Below are 21991 nucleotides of genomic sequence, written 5' to 3' on the forward strand. Positions count from 1 at the left end.
TTATCAATAAAATCATGAACTAGTAAATAATACAAACCATTGAAACTATGTACTGGAAGAAGAGGAAAAAATGCAAGCGTCGTATAAAAGACAGAAAATTGGTGTAACGTAAAAAGCAAGGGGTTGCAAGGTTGATTTTGCATCTCTTTCATATATCTTTCAATCTCAACTTTAAACAATAAGGGCACATCATGTGGTCGCATCTGTGGCAGGTAAATCTATTAGGAATACTCAAGATTGCTCTATCTTGATACTCAATCAAACTAGTTGAGCTGCAATTCAAATCCAACAGTAGTGGTGAAACAAGTGGTGTGTGAGGGTTCAACCTGGGACTTTCAGGTGTATCTATCGTTTCAGGTTGTTGTTGTTGCTGCAGCAGTTGCAGTTGTTGCAGCAGTTGCAGCTGATTTGAATAATGGTTATGACTATAATCACCATTTGTTTGTCCATTTTTACATTCAAAGTAATCATCAGCCTTGACCAATGTGGGTGAATTCGACAATGCGTGTTTATGGTCTCGGTAAACAACCTGACTGTAATATTTCAAACTGTCAAAAATATAATTGCGTGTAGATTGTGTTGGTGGTTGCTCTGTGCGGTACCCATTTGCAACTTCAGGACGTTCGGTAACTTCCTTTTGTTTGATATAGTCATCCTTGTACAAAACTGAACCATATGATTGACCACACGAACAACAATACCACTGACATATTTTATTCTCAGAATTCAAAATGGGTGACGATCTCAGCGGTGACGACTGAGCTGTTGTTGTTGTTGCTGAGGATGGGTGCAAACGTGATGTAGATGAAGGGGTTATAGTAGTGGCAGACTCCGGGTGTTGCTTTTCATGGGCATAATTAGAAAATCCTGATGTCTGTAGTTTGGGCAATTGGGAATTTGGTGACGACGATGATGATGGCTTTGGTGAGGGAGACATTGATGAAGGTGGATACATTATAGGAAAATACGTGGCAGCGGTAGTAGTGGTATTGGTGCTGTGTCGCAAACTATGTGGTGGTACTGACTCATGAACGGAATTGCCTGTAGATTGCTGGTGTACTTGATTTCGATGTTCGACGTACATGAAACTTGAACGTTGTAATGAAAGGTAGGGGAGTGGGCTTGCTTAAAGTCTCACTAAGATTTGGCTATAAAGGATCTGGTAAGGAATGAATAACGGAATAAACGACAATTGCAATCCCCAAAAGAAAAAGGGAAGAAAGACAAAGTCCTATATATATGAAGAATTATACTTTTTAGTTTTATGTATGAACTCGTAAATATCAGCTTAAATAGGATATAAATAAACGTATTGTAGTTTTTAAGACATTATTCAGTGTGAACTAGTAGAACAAGTTCAATTTTATGGTTACAATGAGAGAGAGAAAAAGATTGCAAAAAGGAAAATCCGGCGTCTAATTTTCTATTTTATTTCTATTTTTTTCGTTTACCGCTCATTTTATTTGATTCTAGATCCAATAAATAAAAATGGCTGCATGAAAACTCAAAAAAAAACAACAACAGAGCAATCAAAGAAGCTAATACATACATGTGTGCACAATGTTGCGATGTTACATATGCATATGCGGGAGCTCCGTATCTATTATGGTGAAGAGAGAGAATGTCGCTTGCAGTCGTGAATCTCGAAACGTTACTGCTCAATTCTTTCCTCGAAAGTATCTCCACCCCCTCACACAATATTCTTTTTTCCTTTCTTTTTACAAAACACAAAGGGTTTTGGATGTTCTTTTTTTGGTTGCATTAAAGTTAATTATCGTTGGGTCATGCCAAGATTCGAAGAGATCAGCTGTGGCGCGACAGGCATAATTAAGATAGCCCAAAGCTGTGTTTGTTTCGGTCATGAGTCTACTATCTCTTGTAAATTTCACCACTTTGCCTCACTTATTTTTAAGTCACGCGTTGCATCAAAACGTAGAACAATAAGTGAAAAAAGGATCTATTTTCGATGGGGAAGAGGCGAAGGCGGGTTCCTTTTTTTTTTTTTTTTCAATTTGATTCTGTGATTCTAAATATTTTTTGATTTTCATCCGATGGTTGCGCACAACAACGCAAAAGGTGCTAAACTTTAAAGAATATTTTTAGTTAATTTTTTTTTTAACGCCGAAAAAAGAATAAGAAAAAGGAATAGAAATCGGGGTTGGATCCATTGTGCTGATACGGGAGGCCTGTTCGGAGGTAAGATGATTGAAATGCGAATCAAAACGGGCTGATGCTTTTGGAAAATTGCAAAGTGCCCCTTCCCCTTTTCTTTTTTTCTTGAGGTTGATGTTTCCTGTTCCATAGAGTTTACCGAAGTGAGTCTAGATTTCCGGTTAGGCAAAGGACTAGACTGCGAAATTCAAATGTTTCACAAAGACCACAACAGAGCAATACAAAGTGTCACTTTTCTCGCACCTATCTTCCAAAAATGAATATGGAGGAGCGTTTCGGCAACTTCTGGAATGTTCTTTAGTGCCAGAGTTTGGTTTAGGTGGTCGGATAAACTCTTTATTTCCTATCTTCATAATCAGAAGCTTTTGTAGCAGTGATTTATAGTGTCGTTGTTTTTGTGCTTTATTGTGCTCTCACTTGTATGAATTACACACGCGTATCAAAGCTTTGTTTTCTCAGGTTATAGAGTAATGCTCCTGGCAGCACCACAAAGAAAGGAAAGGGTTAGCATCCTATGGGGGTCACTCATAACCCTCCTTTTCAGTTTCAAAACGTTGCATTGTTGTGGTCAATTCTAACCGAGTGCACATTCTGATTTACAACATTTAAAATCAGGCCATTTTGTCCCAATTGAGGAAAATCAACGGTTCATGGTTTTGTTAGATGGAATGGTGGATAGTTGGGACAATAGGAAATAGTTTCAGGGGGTGTTTTCTTCCTTGCTCCCCGAATAGAATGACAAAACGAAACTGGTTTCTTTTGTCTGTATTGCCTTCTGTACTACATATTCATATTGTGATAAATCTGTACCTGAATTTTGCATCGTCTAAATCAAATTACCTCGATAACAAAACGCTCTCGAGTGAGACGTATGTACCCCTGAAAAGTAAACGAAAGATATGCACACATGCAATCATTTAATAGACGCAATCGTTTTACATTCTCATTTGACACTTATTGTCTCACTATAGGCCCAGAATCAAGTTCTCGATTCTTTTTAATTGCGACGTCGTGTGGATGCTTTTCTAGCCCTATTAGTCAAGCATTATAGATGAAACAACCAAAAAATGAATCGAGTATGTAGACGAAGCAGTAGGAGCGATACCCTTTCGTTGTAAATTTTAAATCTGGATCTACTACCTAATAAACCTATCCATACACGAGAAATTGAAACCACATTTTCAGCTGAATCAGTGTTATGGACACCTCCTCATCAGCATACGATCTCTACCTAAGCAGTACGGAATGGCAGTTGGAATCAGTGGTTTCAGAATTCACTGCCAAATGAGCAAAGACGCGTTTCTATGTCGTGCGAAAGAGTGTCATGATACAAAATTGCGACACTGGCGCAAGAAGATTACACGTGACTGACTAATGAACTCTTATTGCAAACCATAGATGAAACTCCTGGGTTCACGACACATGGGATATCAACAGACAATAGTAGAAGTTCCCTGTGGTGTCTATCGAATTTGAAGACGGATGCTTTTTTTTGATAAAAAAGAGTCCACTTGTTCAAAGTCGGGTAATGGCTAACCAAATACATTCCTTCTTACCCGATCGATAAAGCTAATTAAGCATGTACAAAATATAACGTGACTAGGGTCATCTTGATATTATTAAATGGTAACGTTTGATATTTTGCTAGCTTCTTTATATATATGTAAGCTGTTGTAGTGGTAACCCTGGGCTCAAGATCTCATCGTATCAAAGCTCCACTCCATTACTTTAAATCCGAGAGATTTTAGTTACTCAAGTCCAACAATCACGAAAGGCCGCCCACAAGCCCAACTTCTGTGTACTTACTAGCTAAGTCAAGGCATGTTCGATGTGAGGGGGGTTGTTCTTCATTAGACAATGAAAAGATGATATGCCTCGCGGGTAAATATTTTGCGGGGATGATGAGGAGTTTACGTATGATGCCATTTGCTCTCATGACACCATAAAAAAAGGCTAACTTTATCCAATGGAGGGGATTACAAAAAGAGGTGAATCTCAAGCCACCTTTGGTCTATGAACAAACATTGAACGATTCGCATCATACTGTACCAACATGTCAGACCTTACTCTATTCGATTACGCCACCAAGTGGTACGTTTTGGCGCCGGCATTGATTGTCCTTTATGCGGTATACATCCAAGTCTACAATGCTTATTTGATAAAAAAATTGGGAGCAGCGAAAGAAGCAAATTGTGAGGGTGATGGTCTTTTTGGTTTCAGACTTCCATTCTGGTTGATTGAGAGGAAGGAAAATGGTACAGTTGTCGACTACGTCGCTGAAAGATTCGACGAGGTTTCTCATCCACTGATTCCTACATTTTCAATAAGAATCTTTATGGTCAAACTTTGGATGACTAAAGATCCTGAAAATATTAAAGCACTCTTGGCTACTCAGTTTAATGATTTCTGTTTGGGAACGAGACATGCTCAATTCAAGCCACTATTAGGAGATGGAATTTTTACATTGGATGGCCAAGGATGGAAGGAATCAAGACAGATGTTGCGTCCCCAATTTGCTAGAGATCAAATCTCACATGTCAAGATGTTGGAGCCACACATTCAGGTTCTTTTCAAGCAGATACACAAAAACAAGGGACAAGTATTTGATTTGCAAGAGTTGTTTTTCAGATTCACCGTAGACTCTGCCACTGAGTTTTTATTTGGAGAATCAGTTGATTCATTGAAGGATGCTAGTATTGGCATGCAAGCGGTTTCGAATGAAGTTGAAGGGAAGGAACAATTTGCCAAATCATTTAATTTCTCCCAAAACTATTTGGCATCAAGAACAACCATGCAAGGATTATACTGGTTATTAAACTCTAAGAAGTTTAGAGATAATAACGCAGTTGTTCACAAGTTTGCCCAGTATTACGTTAAAAGAGCCTTATCATTGACTCCAGAGGAGTTGGAGAAACAAAACGGATATGTGTTTCTTTACGAGTTGGCTAAACATACAAGAGATCCCAAAGTTTTACAAGATCAATTGTTGAATATTTTGGTTGCAGGCAGGGATACAACAGCTGGATTGTTGTCATTTGTGTTCTTTGAATTGGCTAGGAGCCCTGCTGTGTTGACCAAATTGAGAGAAGAAATTGGTGCCAAATTTGGATTGGATAAAGAAGCTAGAGTTGATGAGATCACGTTCGAATCCTTGAAGAATTGTGAATATTTAAAAGCAGTGCTTAACGAATGTTTACGTTTATACCCATCAGTTCCACAAAACTTCCGTGTTGCTACAAAAAACACAACTTTGCCTCGTGGTGGAGGACCTGATGGAATGTCACCAATTTTTGTCACCAAAGGCCAAATTGTCCAGTATTGCGTTTATGCAACTCACAGAATGGAGGAATTTTACGGCAAAAATGCTAATGAATTTAGACCCGAGAGGTGGTTTGAGCCACAAACAAGGAAATTGGGTTGGGCATTTGTTCCATTCAATGGTGGTCCAAGAATTTGTCTTGGTCAGCAGTTCGCTCTAACTGAAGCCAGCTACGTTACAACCAGATTGGTACAAGAGTTTAGTTCCTTATGGATGGATCCAAATACTCAATACCCACCACACAAGATGTCACATTTGACAATGTCCTTGTATGATGGATGCAATGTCAAGATGGAGTAACTGGGGAGGCTGCGGGAAATGGCCCTCTTATTTACCGTTTGTAGTTTAATAGCACTGTTCACATTTGATTAGATATCCACCACTTTGTCCACCAATTCCCATTTAATGATTCCATTTTCATCACCGGGACAAAGAATCACATTATTGTCACTCTTGAAAAATTGTAGTCCCCCATCAATACACTTGTCAACATCAATGTATATCAAGCAATTGGCAGATTTTCTTACCCCTGAAATTGTCAGATACTCATCACAAGTGAAATGTATATGATTTCTATTCATACGACTCAACCCCGATTGTTTAATCAAGGGCAATTTCTTCTTGTATGTGCCATGATAAATGTGAAGTTTCTTCAATTCATCACGATTCATCAATTGCAATTCACCGGCAATTTGCTTTATCGAATGGCCCTGAGTGGCGCAAATCATATCGGATTCAGCATCAATTTTGAACCGTTGCTTGTCGTTGTTGGCAACAATACGTTCGAGGTCTTGACGTGTGGCTTTATAGGATTTCATTCGATGATGAGAAAGTATTTCAGTGATTGGGATGTAACCTTGATCATTGAATGTTAGGCTTTCCTTGATAGCCCCATGTCGAAGTAAATAAGAGAGAGCTTTTGAGATGAGGACGTCTCGTCTTGCTTCATCTAGTGGTGCCATTGTCGTTAACAGCGTAGATACATGTCAAGGAAGTCTCTACTTGCCTTTTTTTTTTTTGTCTTTTTTTCTATTTTTCACTTTGGAACGTGACTCAGATTATCTATTTACAAACTATACAACAAAAGACTTTATACCATTACCAGCTTTCGTCAAGTACAAACCTTCATTCACTCATTCCCCACATTTCTTTGCTCTTATCCTACTTCCCTTTGCTCCACTAAGAGATCCCATTTCCGATTTCGATTGTTTTATCGTTTCATTATCACCCAACTCTGTCTTTTCATGAAACTTTAAAAAATAACGACCATCATCTTTCAACTCTCCCTGTACGATATTCTGTAACAAGAACTTGGATACTTCGTTGAGTTTGGTTATAGCGTCATTTAATTCGGTCTTGTCGGTAATGAATCGATTAGCAAAAATTTGTTGTCTGATTTGTTGCTTGGCGGCGGTAAGTATTGGTGTATCGTTTTTGAATGCGGTGTTTATTGATTTTAGAGCTTGTTTGTAAGCTGCTTTGGTGGTGGACATGACAGGGAGGAAGTGACCTTGTTGGGTGGGAGCTGGAGAGATCTTCTTCGCAAATCAATAATTTTTTTTTTCTATATACTCACGCTACCAGTTAATTGAAGGAGTAGTTTTCCTTTTTGCAACCTCCCTCTCCCCCTCATCGTCGTGATGTACCCGTGAGTGCATGATAATCGAGAAGATGCAATGAGTAGTTACTAGCAACATGCACAAATGAAAACAAATGCATACTGAGCTTTTTCTGTTTATTTAGCCCTCTTTACAGATATGTTACTCTAAATTCCACTATATTTCCAATCTCTCTATAGAATACAATGGCACTTTTTCATTCAGATCTGATTCCATTCTTTTGTTCAATTGAGTTTGATCAGTGATTGTCAATGCCCCGTCAACAGAAGTGTTTTTGCTCTTTTTCAATTGGTTTTTTTTCAATTGTACTTGATCAATTAATGTCAAATTGTAAGCATTGATATCGAGGTTGGCCAATCTGGCATCAATGATTTGATTCAATCGCAAGATATTTTCTTGACTCCAGTTGAATAGCCCACTGATATCAACAAGTATTTCAACCAAGATCCAACCTTTATCGTTTGATGTTGACAAGACCTTGTTGATTAATGCAATTGTATCGGTTGAATATTGTGGCATGATATCTTTCAAACTGGTGGTGATTTCGGTAACAGCAAAATCGGAAACGATACGATTGATCAACTCATTGAAAATATCCATATCCTCAGTAGTTACAAACTGTATGAGTAGATCATTTAATGGGATATTGGAACATGTCTTGATGGCTTGTTTGAGTAAGGTGATGTTGCCAGTATCGTGTAAAAGTTGAACAAGATTGGTGGTGTATGCTTTTGGATAAATTGGGTTAGTGAGTAAATACATTAAAGTATATTCGGGAATAAACTGGGCATCTTTAAACTGTAACGGTTCTGTTGTGAAGATGAGATCAAAGATGGAATTTATGAAATTGACATCAACAATGCGATCATTTTCCACGTCAAACTCTTTAAATTGGTAGGTTTTCGATTTTGGTTTTGATTTATTGATTTCTTGCCAGGACTTGTGGGTTTTCAAGTATGGGATGAGGATCGATTCCCATTTATTTACATCCTTGGCTTTGCAAGCTTGTTCCAAGGTCTGATAAACTTGGTCGAGCTCGCCAGATGTGGGAGCAGTAGGTTCATTGTCGTCACCATTGTACAAGTCAACAACCTGACTGAAATCCTGGTTGTTGCCACCCTCGATTGATTTACCAAGACACTCATTCAATTTGTTCAATCCAACATTGACATCAATCACATTCAAATAGACGTTGTTGTCTTTGTTCTTTAAATTAACATAGTATGCTCGGGTTGATTGAGTAGATTGTGACGATCCTTTAACTTGAGCAACTTGGTTGAGGTAGACTTTATCAGGGACTGGATTGGATGTGCTTGATACTGACTTGAATTGAGATAATACTGCTTCAAATTTAAAGTTTAACAAATAGATCATGTTGGCATTTCCTAGCAAAATACGATCAGGTGCTGGTGAGACTATCGACACAAGCTCCTCAGTATTGATGATGGGCAAAACTGAAACCGACTTTTGAATGTGGAAATTAGTGATTGAAAAGGAGTCAATTACACCATCGTGATATTGATATAGTATGCCCGAGCTGTAAGTATACGATGCACCAGTAACTGGCTTGGTTTGATAACTTTGAACTGGTAAGATTTTCGATGTACTTATCGAGATTAAATTGTAAGTTGTTAAAGTTTTGGATCGCGATACTGTCAATAGTAAAAGATCGTCTAAATCTGTAATGAATGTACTGTAAATGACATTTCCTTCATTTTGGTACTTGGTTCCAAAAGTTAGTTTTTCGTTGTAATTTACCATTTGCACTGATCCAGATTGGTAAACAACAACAATATCCTCAGTGGACAAGAATTTCACGGCAACAACTTGATCTTTGCCCACAGCCAATTCCATTTCACCAACGGTGCTAATCAGAAAACTTCCATCTTCAGTGGATCCATTTTCAGTCTCAATCACCAAGATTCGTGGTTTTTTCCGTTCTTCGAGTCCAGCAATATATAACTTCCTGGTGGTGGTTGTGTGCCATACATCAATACACTTAATGCCAACTGTTGGCTTGATCGAATAGGACCAAATTAATTTCGGACTTGGTTTGGTTATATATGAAGCAAGCATTGAGTTCAGTACACCTATATCAATGATTGATGATGTAGATGAGACATCAGTTTGGTTGATTTGAGGGATGACTAATTTCTGCGGAAGTGGAACGTCATTAACTCGGGGAAGTGATAGGACGTGGTATTGGTCAGTGAGTTGTGGCGACAGCATGGTGGTATATTTTAGGTATAAAGAAAGCTGCGTAGTAGGCTAGACTTTTATTGAAATTTTTCTGATGGCATCTCATTGGAAAAAAAAAAGAGTGACGCATGCTGAAATTCGACACCATTTACGACACTGCTTTCAGGAACAGTCTCTGTATTAAAACATCAACAAAGAGTAGATCGATATCTTCGTTTACATCGGCGAGCTTAATTTTCCCTAAATAATCTATGCGTTTATTCTAATGTACAATGATAATAGTCTATAAAGTTGAAGAATAAAAAATGAAAATGAAAATGCCCCCCTATGCTATCAGCTTCTCCACCGATCTAAGCGGTATTTTCAATATATTGTGGATCAGCATAATAGTATTCATCGACAACAACTTTAAACTCTTCGGTTTCCTTGTTGTATGAATCAATGTGGAAACTGGTCAAATCCTTGACAACAATGTTGGCACCAGAGTTTCTCACTTTTTCAGCATCATAAGTTGAGCAAATACCAACAACCATAGCACCGGCATCCTTACCTGCAGAAATACCAGCTGGAGCATCTTCAAACACAACAACTTTGGCGTGGTTGGCACCAAAACCCAAGTTTTCTCTGGCATTCATATAACCTTGTGGATGTGGCTTACCCTTGGTGACTTTTTCAGCAGTGATAAAAGTATCTGGTTTCTTAATCGTCAACAACTTCAACCATTTGGTAGCCAATGGCAAAGTACCAGAAGTGACAATAGCCCACCTCTGTCTTCCATCATCACTTTCTTCTTTGGAGTATTTATCAAATGATTTGACCAATTCAACGGCACCTGGGATAGGTTTAGCATGATGACCAAAAGAGTCAGGGATTTCACCTTCCCATTGCGTCACCTGTTCTTCAATAGCATCTTCTGGAGACCATTTCTTGATAACGTCAAATGTACGGCATCCATGAGAAGTTCTAATAACCTCTTCAGGATCAAAGTGTGGTCTAGTCTTTCCAAATTCTCTCCAGAATTCAGAAATGGCACCGGTGGAGTTAACCAAAGTACCGTCACAGTCAAACAAAGCGGCGTTGACGTAAAAAATAGCTGGTGGTTGTTCTCTTGTCATTGTGTATGTGTATGTGTGTATGTATTGCAAAGTTATTCAAACAGGTTATGGAGTAGTTAATGAAAGTAAGTACTGTTGGATTGAACTATGTTGGAATTGAATTGAAAATGTGTTTTATCAAAGGGAATTAGTTCGATATTTATAATCTTTTCATCATTGCAGAATGTAGACTATGTAAAGCTCCTTCTTTTTAGTTTATTGTTTTGTAAACGGGTAAAAGTGCTGAAGGGATGCTTCTGCTCTGTATTACAAAGTATATCTCTCATCGTAGTAGTAGTAGTAGTTGTAGTAAAGTACTGCATATATCAATGCATATAGTCCTGCATAATGGATCATGAAAAAAAAAGAAACGCAATGGAAATTTCTTTTTTTGTCAATAACTTTGTGTAACAATGATACCCGTAAAACCTTATATTTCAGCGTTACGGATGACAACTGTGCAGAGAAGAGTCTGATTCCGGCGTTAAAGAAAACGTGTAAAGAAAGGGGGGTGTAATTACACTCCGAAAAGCAACGAAATGTAGATTTTCCAATGCTTTCTTTTAGATGTTGTATGTGTATGCTGACTAAACTTCACCTATTTTCCTAATCCATATGCTCCTTATTACGTATAGTGTGTTGTTTGTAATAAACACACAAAAACCTTTGGCTTACTTCTTTTATCTCATGGTCCTTAGTTAAGCTTGGTTGAAAATTTTATCTATTGTGTTGAGTGAAAGGGTTACAATAACCCTGGTTATGCTCTCAATTGCATGTCGTCATAGGGTAAATACTGCGGAAACGAAGAAAGAACTGGAGAATAACAGAGTCCTTTTAGCTTTAAAGAAGATGTGATACCGGAGAAGGGGGCAACAGCAAGGATTGAGTGCGGGAAGGGTGACAGTGATGCGAAGCTGTACCATTTTCTTGGGACTTACAGATAAGCAAAAGGTGAAAAAGAAAAGTGGTTCTTTTTTTTCATAATTGAACGGTTAATGTGTGTTTCACATTTCTGAATTATACGAAACTTGACGATACTATTTAGGAAATAGGAAAGAAAAAGAAACGAAGCATTGCATGTATCCGTTTTTTAGAATGCGATCTGTCTTGGCTTTTCAGTTTCTATTTGGATCTTAGTTGTTCCAGAAAGAGAGGAGAGAGTGTGACGGGTGTAAAAAATTTTGAGATGAGTTGCTCTATTTCTAATTGATCAGGCTTCCCCTCCTCTTCCTGTCGGACTGTCACTTGATCTCAGATGGCTTCTATTTGGCAATCGGTACACTTTTATCCCTTCCACTTTAAAGAAAAACCCTCCTTTCTTTCCATTTCCTTACACGTGTTGTTTGTCACAAAGCCTGCACACGAAAATACTCACCAAACAATCTGTGTTTTTGTTTTAGCTAAATATAAACCTATTGTTTGTAGCAATTGGCATGTGTTATTTTGATTCTTCTCCTTTATCGCTCATAACACTACGTTTATGGACTTGGTGGTGGCTCCTCTCTTTTGTGTTGTCACAAGCTTACTCACACCGCATCTTGTATTAAACTGCTGCTCTCATTCTCACTCAGTAAGTGTGATGTCTCAGACTTTTACAATTATCTTGATTGGTATAGGCTCAAATATTATAGTGTACTGTTAACAAAATTACACAAAATCCCCAAAATAATAAATGGCAGTGGATTGTCCGTTGCCGATTTGAAACCAAAAACTAATTCTTGGTCACACGTGCACTACTTACTATTTTTTTGCAGAGTTTATCGGTTACAAAATCCAAATATGGTCGTGTAACTATGGTTAAGTCCTTTCATGATACCCATACAAAAGATAGACAAACAATAGCACATTGTTTGAATTGGCAGTGTGTGCATAGAAGTAGCATTAGGAGTTATGTTTACTCAGTTACTGTGCACATGAAAAGATAAAACTTGATGTGTAGATTGAAAATCAAATTAGTGTATCCTTTGAGAAAAACAAAAATCAGAGAAAATCAGAGATAAGATAACAAAACTAGACACACGTATACAATTACAAAACACACCCTGGCACACCTCTTTCACCACTTCTTTGCCCCTCCGACTCAATGCACGCTCTTCTATCTACACTTATCACTACGTCATACACCTCTTGATCCTTTTGTTGTTAGTGCTTTCCTAAAAGGGATATAACTTATGATAGTGTCACAAAACGCTATGTCTTTTGTGCATCACGTGCAAATCGGCTCATTTTTCCTTATGACGTAATTGTAAGATGAAGGTAGTGCATATCGTGCTAAAATTGACGAGTAGTGTAATATGTTTCAAAAAATATATCTCGTAAAAGACATCAGTATAACGCTAGGGTCTACCTGATACGAATTTGCAACTATGCTTTGTTTCCCCATTTATCATCGGTTCGGAGTTATTAACCAGTGAGATAGTTCTCGCGACTTCGAAGGCATTGAAAGTGGTTGAATTCATTACGTTCCTCAGTTTTGGCTCAAAATGAGACGAATATCCTTCTTGGTGAAATTACCGTCTTCACGACTGGTTCGTCTTGAAATTGCCAAAAGTACCATAGCACTTGAGCACTCATGTATCAGCTTAAAGAATGTCTTTTCCATCAATTGTTGTGTGGGTACCTTTTTCTTCAATTTTGCAGCCAAATTTGTGCATAGTAGAAATATTCCCCACAATGCCATTTACACATGAAATTCACCCAGATCTGCTCCATGCTGCTTGGGGAATTTCTTATACAACACTAGTCCAAATGTCTCCATCGTGCCAGTTAAAGCACTTTGGTTACCATTTCTAAAATTGTCCCCATTTTTTCACCTCCTTTACACGACCAATTATAGAGAACATTCAAACCGATAACAAAATCTGAAACCATTGATTTGAACAAGTCTAGACTGCAATCGTATCTTCTATACACCATACACACACACCTATGTCGTCCAACGTTATAACGATAGACTCGGACACAGATACCGATGATGATATCGAAATTCTTGAGTTTAGAAAGATTACTCAAGATCTAATAGATAACCCACAAAATCAAGAAACAAACACCAATAATAATAATGACGACAACGGCAATAAAGTATCATCTTCAACAACCGCAGCAGACCACAAGACCGTGAAAAAGCTAGCTGATATTCAATGTCCCATATGCTTTGACAATGTTGATGTAGCGACTGTGACTTCATGCGGACACGTCTTTTGTTTAGAGTGCATCGAGATGAGTATCAGTAGTTCACACGCCCGAGGGACGGTACGTATGCCTCGTGGGAGAGGGTTATGTCCATTGTGCAGAAAAGTCGTTTCATTCAAGGATACTGTTGTGTTGAAGTTGAAGAAATCAGATCGAAAGTTTGTCCAAGTAAAGTAGAGGAAAGTACCCAAGAAGGCAAGAGCTTCTACAAGATTATTATCAATACACACCATTCTATTATTATAACACCCAACACAAACCACACATTACTAATACAATGTTTTCGTTTTCAAATGATGCTCATAAAGCTTGACATATTTTTCCTTATCAATAAACTCAATCCCGTCTTTCTCCTTGGTCAAGTTGTCAAGAATTGCATCGTACATCTTGAAAATCCAAGTTCGACACATGTCAGGATTATCCAAGTATTCAATGGCCACCATTCTTTCAAACATGTCGCCTAATAACTCATTTGCAGTGTTTAGGTCACTACTGGTGATAAGGCGATCCATATTTGCTTGGATTTCAGCATCATTTATTGTCTGATGTAACTTGTAAGCAAATGATAAACTGCTGAATACAATGTTCGTGTTGATGAAGCTTACGTCATCCATATTCCATCTGAACCTGGGGTTAGTTTTACAATGGTGAACCATGTATTCAACTGAATAGCGTTTGAGTATAGCATCCCCCAATCTATCCAAGCGTTTCCGGAGGAAATTCAAGACTCCAAGTTTGTTTGATTTTGCCATAAATTGCAGTGAAATTAACGAGATTTGGACCATTTTGTATAGTTCTTGATTATGAAATTTGGGCAACGGTGGTAATTTTATTGGCAATGAATGCAACAATGGAGGCCTAAATACCTGTGAAAATTTGTTGAAATCAATTGGCGCTGGAAATTGTTGCAAATAAGCATCTAAGTCTGGCTTATATTTGTCAATCAACAATTCTGTGGAAAATTTGGTATCAAGTTTGTGATTGGTTGCAAACAGTTTGAGGAACTTCAAAATGGCATATTCGTAATCCTTGTCCTCTATATAGACCATGGCGATAAATACATTCAATGGTTGCAAACCTTGAAACAATATTGTTGCCGACTTATCCAATTGCATAAATTGTAAACCTCGGCAACTCTTGACAAATTTGTCCCACATCAAATTAGGATTATAGAAATTCATCAAGGACCACTTGAGTATATACTCGTAAGTCAACAGGCGGCCAATTTGCTCTAGTGAACTCAATCCCGTCGGGTTTCGAAAATTGAGACACTCTGGCAATTTGATTGTAATTGGTGGTACAATTGAATCATGAGCCAATACCAAGTGCTGGTTATTGACAAACACAGTAGCTTCGTTTGACTCGAGCTTATTATCAAATTGATAATTCCCCACGCCCAACTCAGTCAAAACATCATAATTTATAAATTTAAACCCTCTTATATTGGGCTTATTTCTCTTCATTTCCAACCCTTTTTTGCTCCTAATTGTTTCATATGAATATTCATCAACCCGGCTCTCGTATTTCGATGGTTGGATCAACTTAACCACTTGGTTGTTCGATGAGGTGCCGAATACGTCATATAGGAATGTTGACCAATTGACGGGCGTTACCAATTTCGGATCCAATTTGGTTGCTGTGGTTGTATCGGGAATTGAGTTTTTCGATTTATCGTTGCCGCTGTCAACAACTTTAACCGAAGGGAGGTCTGTCGCTACTCCAGTGGTCTCATCAACAAGATATGAGTAATAAAAAAACGTGTTTTTACAGTTTGAATCCACATTCGTGTCCAGAGCGATATCGTTCTGGTTGGTTGACGTTGTGGAGACAATTTTCGCTGCTTCAGATGGAGACAAAAACTGGCTTGTTGCTTCCGTCGCAGCATCACTCTTTGATGATTTTGACTTTACTATGGTGGATCCTTGAGTTTCACCATTGGGCGACGAATTTAATGGTGTTTGGTGAGACAAGTTTGTTGAAACTTGAGTCTCTTTGCTGAGCGGATTATCGGCGTCTACTTTAATTACCTTCGATGTTACTGGTTTAATTTTACTTGGTATTGGCCGTGTTGGGGGCTTGGCCAGAGGTTTGGATAACTTTTTGGTCACTTTCACAATAGCTTTTCTCTTTGGCAAAGGTTTAGGCGTTTTTGCTCGTGGTTTGTGATCTTCATCTAGCAGTTTAAGCTCCTTTACTGGTTGTTTCGGTATTTTTGAATTGGTTTTTTTAGCTGGTAGGTTTTCGTCGTTGGTTAGCAGTTTGACCTCCTTAATTGTTAGTTTCTGACCCCTTACTGGCTTTCCAGGGCCACTAACTGGTGGCTTGACGTTTTTCATCGATGGTTTGGGTTCTTTTCGGATAATCTTTGATTTCGCAGCAGCTTTCTTCTTCTTCTTCTTCGCTTTCCGCGAAGCTTTTACGGCTCCCTGTTTAGATATTGACACTACCGCAACTGCAATTTCTTTAGGTTTTACATTCTTGCTTGTACTTGATGTTATAACCGTGGTCGTTGTAGACACTTGTGCTTGAACACTTTTGCAACGTATAGCGATATAGCTAAACCTAATGGCTAAAGTTGATCTTTGGCCAATACACGCTACTATTGGCCGTAGAAGTAGTGACATGCGTGGTGTGAAGGTAGTGTCTCTATATTGGCCGGATTGTATACGAGCTAGGCATTGGATGCGTCAAGTAACATTGCAAGAGTTCCACAGACTGATGTGTGTTTCAAGAGAGAAAAAAAAAGGTGCTTGTTTCAGAACCACAATATGCTGAACGATGTTGCATCCAATTCTACTTCATTACAAATATAAAACCTACAAATATAAACCTTCGAGATTCTCCTCAACCTTGTTCTTCAAAACCCTCTCTTTAGCCTGTTTGAAATCGTCAGCTTTTACTTGCATACGTCTTTCTCTCAATGCCAATAACCCAGCTTCTGTACAAATAGCCTTGATATCAGCACCCGACAAATCATCTTTACCAGTGACAATTTCATCCAAATTAACATCGGCAGCCAAATTCATCTTGGATGTATGGATTGTCAAAATCTTCTTTTTGGTGTTGGAATCGGGGTTTTCAAAAAGTATCTTTCGATCTATTCTACCTGGTCTAATCAATGCAGGATCAAGACTTTCAATCTTGTTTGTAGCCATGATAACCTTGATATCACCTCTATCGTCGAATCCATCCAATTGATTCAACAACTCCAACATCGTTCTTTGAATTTCTCGTTCACCTCCCGAAGTCGACTCATATCGCTTTGTTCCAATAGCATCAATCTCATCTATGAACACAATGGAAGGTGCATGGTCTGCTGCAATTTGGAAAATCTGACGCACTAATCTGGGACCATCACCGAGATATTTCTGAATCAATTCAGACCCCACTATCCTCAAAAACGTGGCTGATGTAGAATTGGCAACCGCTTTAGCCAACAACGTCTTACCTGTACCTGGTGCACCATACAATATGACACCTTTCGGTGGTTTGATACCCATTTCTTCATACAACTCTGGGTGCGTCAACGGCAACTCAACCGATTCCTTGATTTCTTGTATTTGCGACTCCAAACCTCCAATATCGGCATATGACTCCGTTGGTGACTTGTCTAGTTTCATCACTGAAACCATCGGATCAGCATCGTCTTGCAACACCCCTACAACAGCCACAGTTTTGTGATGCAATAAAACCGAACAACCAGGTTCCAACAACCCTTTATCAACAAATGACATGATGGGAACATAGTACTCAGAGCTAGCAGTACTGGAGACAATTGCATGGTCATCATCTATGATCTCCTCTAGTGTACCAATTGCCATAGGGTACCCTCTCAATTCGTCAATCTTTTCTCTCTCTTCAGCTTGTCTTGCCTCTGTTGGTTGGAAAGCTTCTTGATTCAAAACCAATTCTTCTTCCAACAACAAATGATCCTTTATTCTTTCCAACTTTAATAACCTCAACTTGCATCGAGTGCTTGGGTATACGCTAGGTAATTTCACAGCAGTATCAGGACCTTTTCTTCTCTTTTTACCAAATCTTGATTCAACTGGTGGTTCGTACTTTGGCTTTTCCTTCTTCTTATCATCCTTCTTTTTGTTGAGGTTATTACCTCCTGGCATACCTGATGGCCCTTGTCCCATTGTTTGATCACTAAAATTTGTTGGCAAACGTACTGATTGTAAATGATTTGATGGGCAATTTTTCAAAAGACACCGCTCGCCACCAAGTTGCACACATAGAGAAAGAACGCGCTACCATGTGTTTTTTAGGTTGTGGTTCCATTTAGTCGAAGATGTTGTAGTGGAAAAGGTATGGCACACAATAGAGCTCAGAGGTAGAATAATCCAGACTGCAATGGTGATGCTATTAGTCTCAATGGCTTTCTCAGGGGAGTTTATTCTTCCCTCTGTTACTCACGTGCAACAATACTTTTTGGTATCTATTGTGCAGGAAAATCAACATCCTCTTTCGTAGGAATGAAAGTTAGTCTAAAGGTATATACACACCACGATCGAAGGCTAGGCACAACCACACAGGCAAAAATATCAGCAACTGTGTCACTGGCTGTTGTATTCGGCTTACACAAGTCAACTACTTTCGACTTAATCATTTTCACACCTTGGCAAGTCCTCATTCATGTATAGATGACAAGCCAAGACCTCAAAAAGAAGCAGTATCAATCGCTAATCAGAAGGCGAACATCAAGTGCCTATGGAACGAAGCCAGTTGACAACCTTTACAAGAAAACGGACAAATTGCAGAATCCTGCCGCCACACGTAATTTTGACCCAAATATTGGTTCCAACATCTCCAAACCCCAAGCCAAAACGCGACTGACCAATTTAAGCAGTTTATTACAGGACTCGAAAGGAGGGACCGTGCCGCATAAACAAGGTGATCCTGCACGAAAAAGATTGGATAGCTTGAACTCAAGAACAACAACAATCATAAATATTGACAAAGCTGATAATGAAGTAGACCATACAGGTTCACACGGATTAAGACACGGACTGACAGTAAGCAGCGAAAGCAGTGAATGGGGGGGTCTGAGTCATCATGCGATGGCCAGCCATCGGTATCACAACTCTCATGATTCATTTTCAGACGACGCTGATTCCCATTTATCACATGAGAATGGTTCATTCAAATCCCCTGACTCACATTATCAAGAGAATTTCAAAAACTACAACTATCAAGAGAAACTTGAAACGTCATCAAAGATTCGCGAGAGGCTCGACAACTTGACAGGTCGGGCAGATCGACTACTCAAACAGAGAAATGTTGAACAAATTGAACCTCGATCAAGGAGGAGCTTAATCTCTCACGACTCAGACGCAAGCGATGTTTCTCCTATAAAACCTCATGAGGCATCGATATCTAGCAAGAAGCAATCACATTCTCACCCACGCTCGAGATCTTCATCCCCAATACTCATTCCTGATCCTAGCTCCTCGAAATCGCCATCACCTGCACGATCTGTTTCCCTGGAGCCTGATTTCTCCAAAGTTCAAGACTGCGATGGGAAAGAGCTAGATGTGAAAGAGTGTGGGTTGAGTCTTTTCCCCAAAGTACGGCATGCCTTGAAATCTTTTCACTACCGTGACCAGAAAATCTACAAGAGGACTCATCGAAGAATTCATGAGATAGCGGTTTCACTGAATGGGCTATACATCTATATTGGTTGGAGACATCCTTCACTTGACCTAGTACCAGTCAACAAATTTGTCATCAATATTGATACTCAATTAAAAGATTTTTCCTTTGCAAATGAGTCGTTCATCATTCAATTGACCCTGGGACTGCGGTTCATTATAGCCTCTCATTATGGCAGAGATGACGAAATTCGACAGTATTTTACAAGCCATCCCAATCCAAAGGTGAGGATCAATGGTACATTGACTGAAGGAGCTAAAAAGAGGGTAGTGGATAGAGCAAGCAAACGATCAAACGCCACCTTCACGGATCCATTAGTAAACACTGCATTTCGAAGACCACGAAGAAGCATTCCCAAACCTGCAGATAGAGCCGATGATGGCATTGAGGTTTTGGGGAATTACGATAGCGATGGGGAGAGGTTTGAGTTCTTTGACGACACAGATTATGACAAATATGAGCCCATACCTGATTTTGAACCAGAATTGAGGTACAAATACGACGATGGGACCGAAATTGTTGTAAATGAAAGTGATTTTAGAACCTTGCATCGAAATAATTGGGTTGATGATGTTATTATTGACTTTGGATTAAAGTATATTGTGCAAGAAGGAGTTAAAAAAGGGTTGGTAAAGCGGTCCGAGATACATTCATTCAACTCTTTCTTTTTCACAAAGTTGATATCGGGTAGTTCATCTCGAGGCACCCCTGATTACTACAACAATATCAAGCGCTGGCTAGCAAAGATCGATTTGATGAAGCTAAACTACCTCATTATACCTGTAAATACGAGTCTGCATTGGTATTGCTGCATTGTGAGGAATCTTCCTGCGCTATTGGAACTGGCGCAACGACGAAAATCAGATGACAATGAGCCTATTGATATTGAGGATTTGGAGCTGGAAAATCCAACCAACGGACCCAACCAGTATGCGGAAATTTTTGTACTAGATTCTTTGGGAAGTAAAAGGTACAATGTCAGTGTGCCTATCAAAAGTTTCATAATTGATTATTGCAAGGAAAAACACAATGTTGAGATCAATCGAGATCAAATCCGTTTCCAATCAGCCAAAATTCCTAGACAGAACAACTTCAACGATTGTGGTGTCCATGTGTTGTATAATATCAGGAAATGGCTCAACAATATATCTGAATGCGAGAGTTTTTTCAAGAAGCACCTGCAGACACAGGCGAGAGTGATATTCCCTGCAGAAGAAAGAAGGAATGAGAGAAAGTATTGGTTTAATTTGTTACTAGAGTTACACAGGGCACAAAACGATCCTCACGAAGATGTCACGAGAGCAGATACCGTCGCTAAAGAAGAAGAAGAGGAAGATGATGATATTGAAATTGTGCAGGGAAGCTCTACTAGGGAGGCAAAAAGTGATACGAAGGGTGCATTGCTAAAGCGCAAGTATGATCAGTATGGTGAGGGAAGCACAATTCATTGTGAGGATCACAAATCTAAAGATACTTTCTCGAGTGAAAGTCTGGTTGATTTGGATATTGAGGAGGTAGCAAATGATAACCAAAAAAGGAATGCTCGGGGGAAGAAGGAAAATAAGCAACCAGATCAGGGACATTTTGACGATGAACAGTGTGAGGAGGCGAATAGGAAGGTTTCCATAAAAAGTCAGATAAAACACCTGCCCCAAGAAATCCACACTGAACTGCTGCTGGATACTGCTTCGAATGGTGAAGTGCACAATCAAATAGCAGCTGACACCAAATTGAACCAAGATGATGTTGACGAAGCCACTAATACTGATTCTCAAGAAGACCCCCTGGTGGAATCATTAACCTTAAAGAACCTTGCATTAAGAGAGCAGTTTAAAGATTGTCAATTATACCCTGCCCTATACCAGTTGTTGAATCAATACTATCCTGATGAAGATATGCCAATTAAAGGTGTGCGATTGATTGTTGTCAAAAAACACATTTCAAAAGCTATTGACGACCCAACCAAGTTAAAGGAGTTGGAGACTTTACTTCGTCAGTATGCGAGCCACTCAAGTAATGAAGGGAATCAAAGTGGGGAAAGTGCAGGAAGTGGAATAATGGCAACGTCAAGGAAGAAGCTTTCACGGAGCCCAATTAGCACCAATAGAAACGTCACAGACCGCATAGAAAATTTGCACATTACAAACAACCATTTTGATATTGAGAAAGAGGCAACCGTGACAGGTAAATTGCCACCGCTACTGGAGTTTGAGGAGTGGAAACGGAAGAGGAAACAAACGTCGAATCCGCATAGCAAAGAGCTTGATGGTTTTTCAAAGTATGGTGGCAACCTAGTTACAAAAAACGTTTCGTCGGAAGCTGTTTCCAAAAGTGATGCAGACCTTTTCAACGGAGGCGGTTGTGGTCATCATAGATTTGATAGTGGTGACCCAGGCAAAAGTGGGTTTGGGAATAAACACCTAAACAAGGGCGAACATGCTGAGTATTACTTGAAGAAGAAAGCTGCGAGGGATGTGGTAGAAGCAGATGGATATGATACGGCCGCACATTCGATTGGAGTAGCCTTACCTTCTGATGATAGTGACGTTATTCTTGATTACCCCCATTCACCATTCAAAAAGAGAAAGTTGAGTTGACTGGGTGCATAGTTTATAGCTGGACAGTTCACGTGATGCTCTTTTTTTGTGAGTGCGCTGTTTTCTCTTTCGGAAATAAAAACAGATCAGTTGAAGTGCTACACACGTAGATTCTAGTCGATACAATTTGTACACCCCCCCTTT

General features: G+C 39.1%; 10 protein-coding genes across 10 annotated transcripts; 3 read left to right on the top strand and 7 right to left on the bottom strand. All coding sequences in view use genetic code 12, as the record gives it.

Annotated features, from left to right (window-relative positions):
* Window positions 1-148: 148 nt before the first annotated feature.
* CPAR2_503940 (uncharacterized protein) lies at window positions 149-1084 on the bottom strand (the record flags this gene model as incomplete). The annotated part of the gene is made up of 1 exon (XM_036810836.1): window positions 149-1084. The coding sequence occupies one exon, from the start codon at window positions 1082-1084 to the stop codon at window positions 149-151; it is 936 nt and encodes a 311-aa protein (XP_036667333.1).
* Window positions 1085-4225: 3141 nt separating this feature from the next.
* Window positions 4226-5791, top strand: CPAR2_503950 (cytochrome P450; the record flags this gene model as incomplete). Its single annotated transcript, XM_036810837.1, has 1 exon — window positions 4226-5791. One exon carries the CDS (start codon window positions 4226-4228, stop codon window positions 5789-5791), a length of 1566 nt encoding a protein of 521 aa, XP_036667334.1.
* A 68-nt stretch (window positions 5792-5859) lies between these two features.
* On the bottom strand, window positions 5860-6453 carry TPT1 (tRNA 2'-phosphotransferase; the record flags this gene model as incomplete). Its single annotated transcript, XM_036810838.1, has 1 exon — window positions 5860-6453. The coding sequence occupies one exon, from the start codon at window positions 6451-6453 to the stop codon at window positions 5860-5862; it is 594 nt and encodes a 197-aa protein (XP_036667335.1).
* Window positions 6454-6624: 171 nt separating this feature from the next.
* CPAR2_503970 (uncharacterized protein) lies at window positions 6625-6984 on the bottom strand (the record flags this gene model as incomplete). Its single annotated transcript, XM_036810839.1, has 1 exon — window positions 6625-6984. One exon carries the CDS (start codon window positions 6982-6984, stop codon window positions 6625-6627), a length of 360 nt encoding a protein of 119 aa, XP_036667336.1.
* Window positions 6985-7266: 282 nt separating this feature from the next.
* Window positions 7267-9339, bottom strand: UTP8 (Utp8p; the record flags this gene model as incomplete). The annotated part of the gene is made up of 1 exon (XM_036810840.1): window positions 7267-9339. One exon carries the CDS (start codon window positions 9337-9339, stop codon window positions 7267-7269), a length of 2073 nt encoding a protein of 690 aa, XP_036667337.1.
* A 320-nt stretch (window positions 9340-9659) lies between these two features.
* On the bottom strand, window positions 9660-10424 carry RHR2 (glycerol-1-phosphatase; the record flags this gene model as incomplete). Its single annotated transcript, XM_036810841.1, has 1 exon — window positions 9660-10424. The coding sequence occupies one exon, from the start codon at window positions 10422-10424 to the stop codon at window positions 9660-9662; it is 765 nt and encodes a 254-aa protein (XP_036667338.1).
* Window positions 10425-13331: 2907 nt separating this feature from the next.
* Window positions 13332-13772, top strand: CPAR2_504000 (SUMO-targeted ubiquitin ligase complex subunit; the record flags this gene model as incomplete). The annotated part of the gene is made up of 1 exon (XM_036810842.1): window positions 13332-13772. One exon carries the CDS (start codon window positions 13332-13334, stop codon window positions 13770-13772), a length of 441 nt encoding a protein of 146 aa, XP_036667339.1.
* A 92-nt stretch (window positions 13773-13864) lies between these two features.
* CPAR2_504010 (uncharacterized protein) lies at window positions 13865-16219 on the bottom strand (the record flags this gene model as incomplete). Its single annotated transcript, XM_036810843.1, has 1 exon — window positions 13865-16219. One exon carries the CDS (start codon window positions 16217-16219, stop codon window positions 13865-13867), a length of 2355 nt encoding a protein of 784 aa, XP_036667340.1.
* A 192-nt stretch (window positions 16220-16411) lies between these two features.
* Window positions 16412-17737, bottom strand: RPT2 (proteasome regulatory particle base subunit; the record flags this gene model as incomplete). Its single annotated transcript, XM_036810844.1, has 1 exon — window positions 16412-17737. The coding sequence occupies one exon, from the start codon at window positions 17735-17737 to the stop codon at window positions 16412-16414; it is 1326 nt and encodes a 441-aa protein (XP_036667341.1).
* A 504-nt stretch (window positions 17738-18241) lies between these two features.
* Window positions 18242-21847, top strand: ULP3 (SUMO protease; the record flags this gene model as incomplete). Its single annotated transcript, XM_036810846.1, has 1 exon — window positions 18242-21847. One exon carries the CDS (start codon window positions 18242-18244, stop codon window positions 21845-21847), a length of 3606 nt encoding a protein of 1201 aa, XP_036667342.1.
* Window positions 21848-21991: the final 144 nt, after the last annotated feature.

The sequence above is a fragment of the Candida parapsilosis genome, contig 006139 (assembly GCF_000182765.1).
Source record: "Candida parapsilosis strain CDC317 annotated contig 006139".
In the NCBI taxonomy this organism is placed as follows: domain Eukaryota; kingdom Fungi; phylum Ascomycota; class Pichiomycetes; order Serinales; family Debaryomycetaceae; genus Lodderomyces; species Lodderomyces parapsilosis.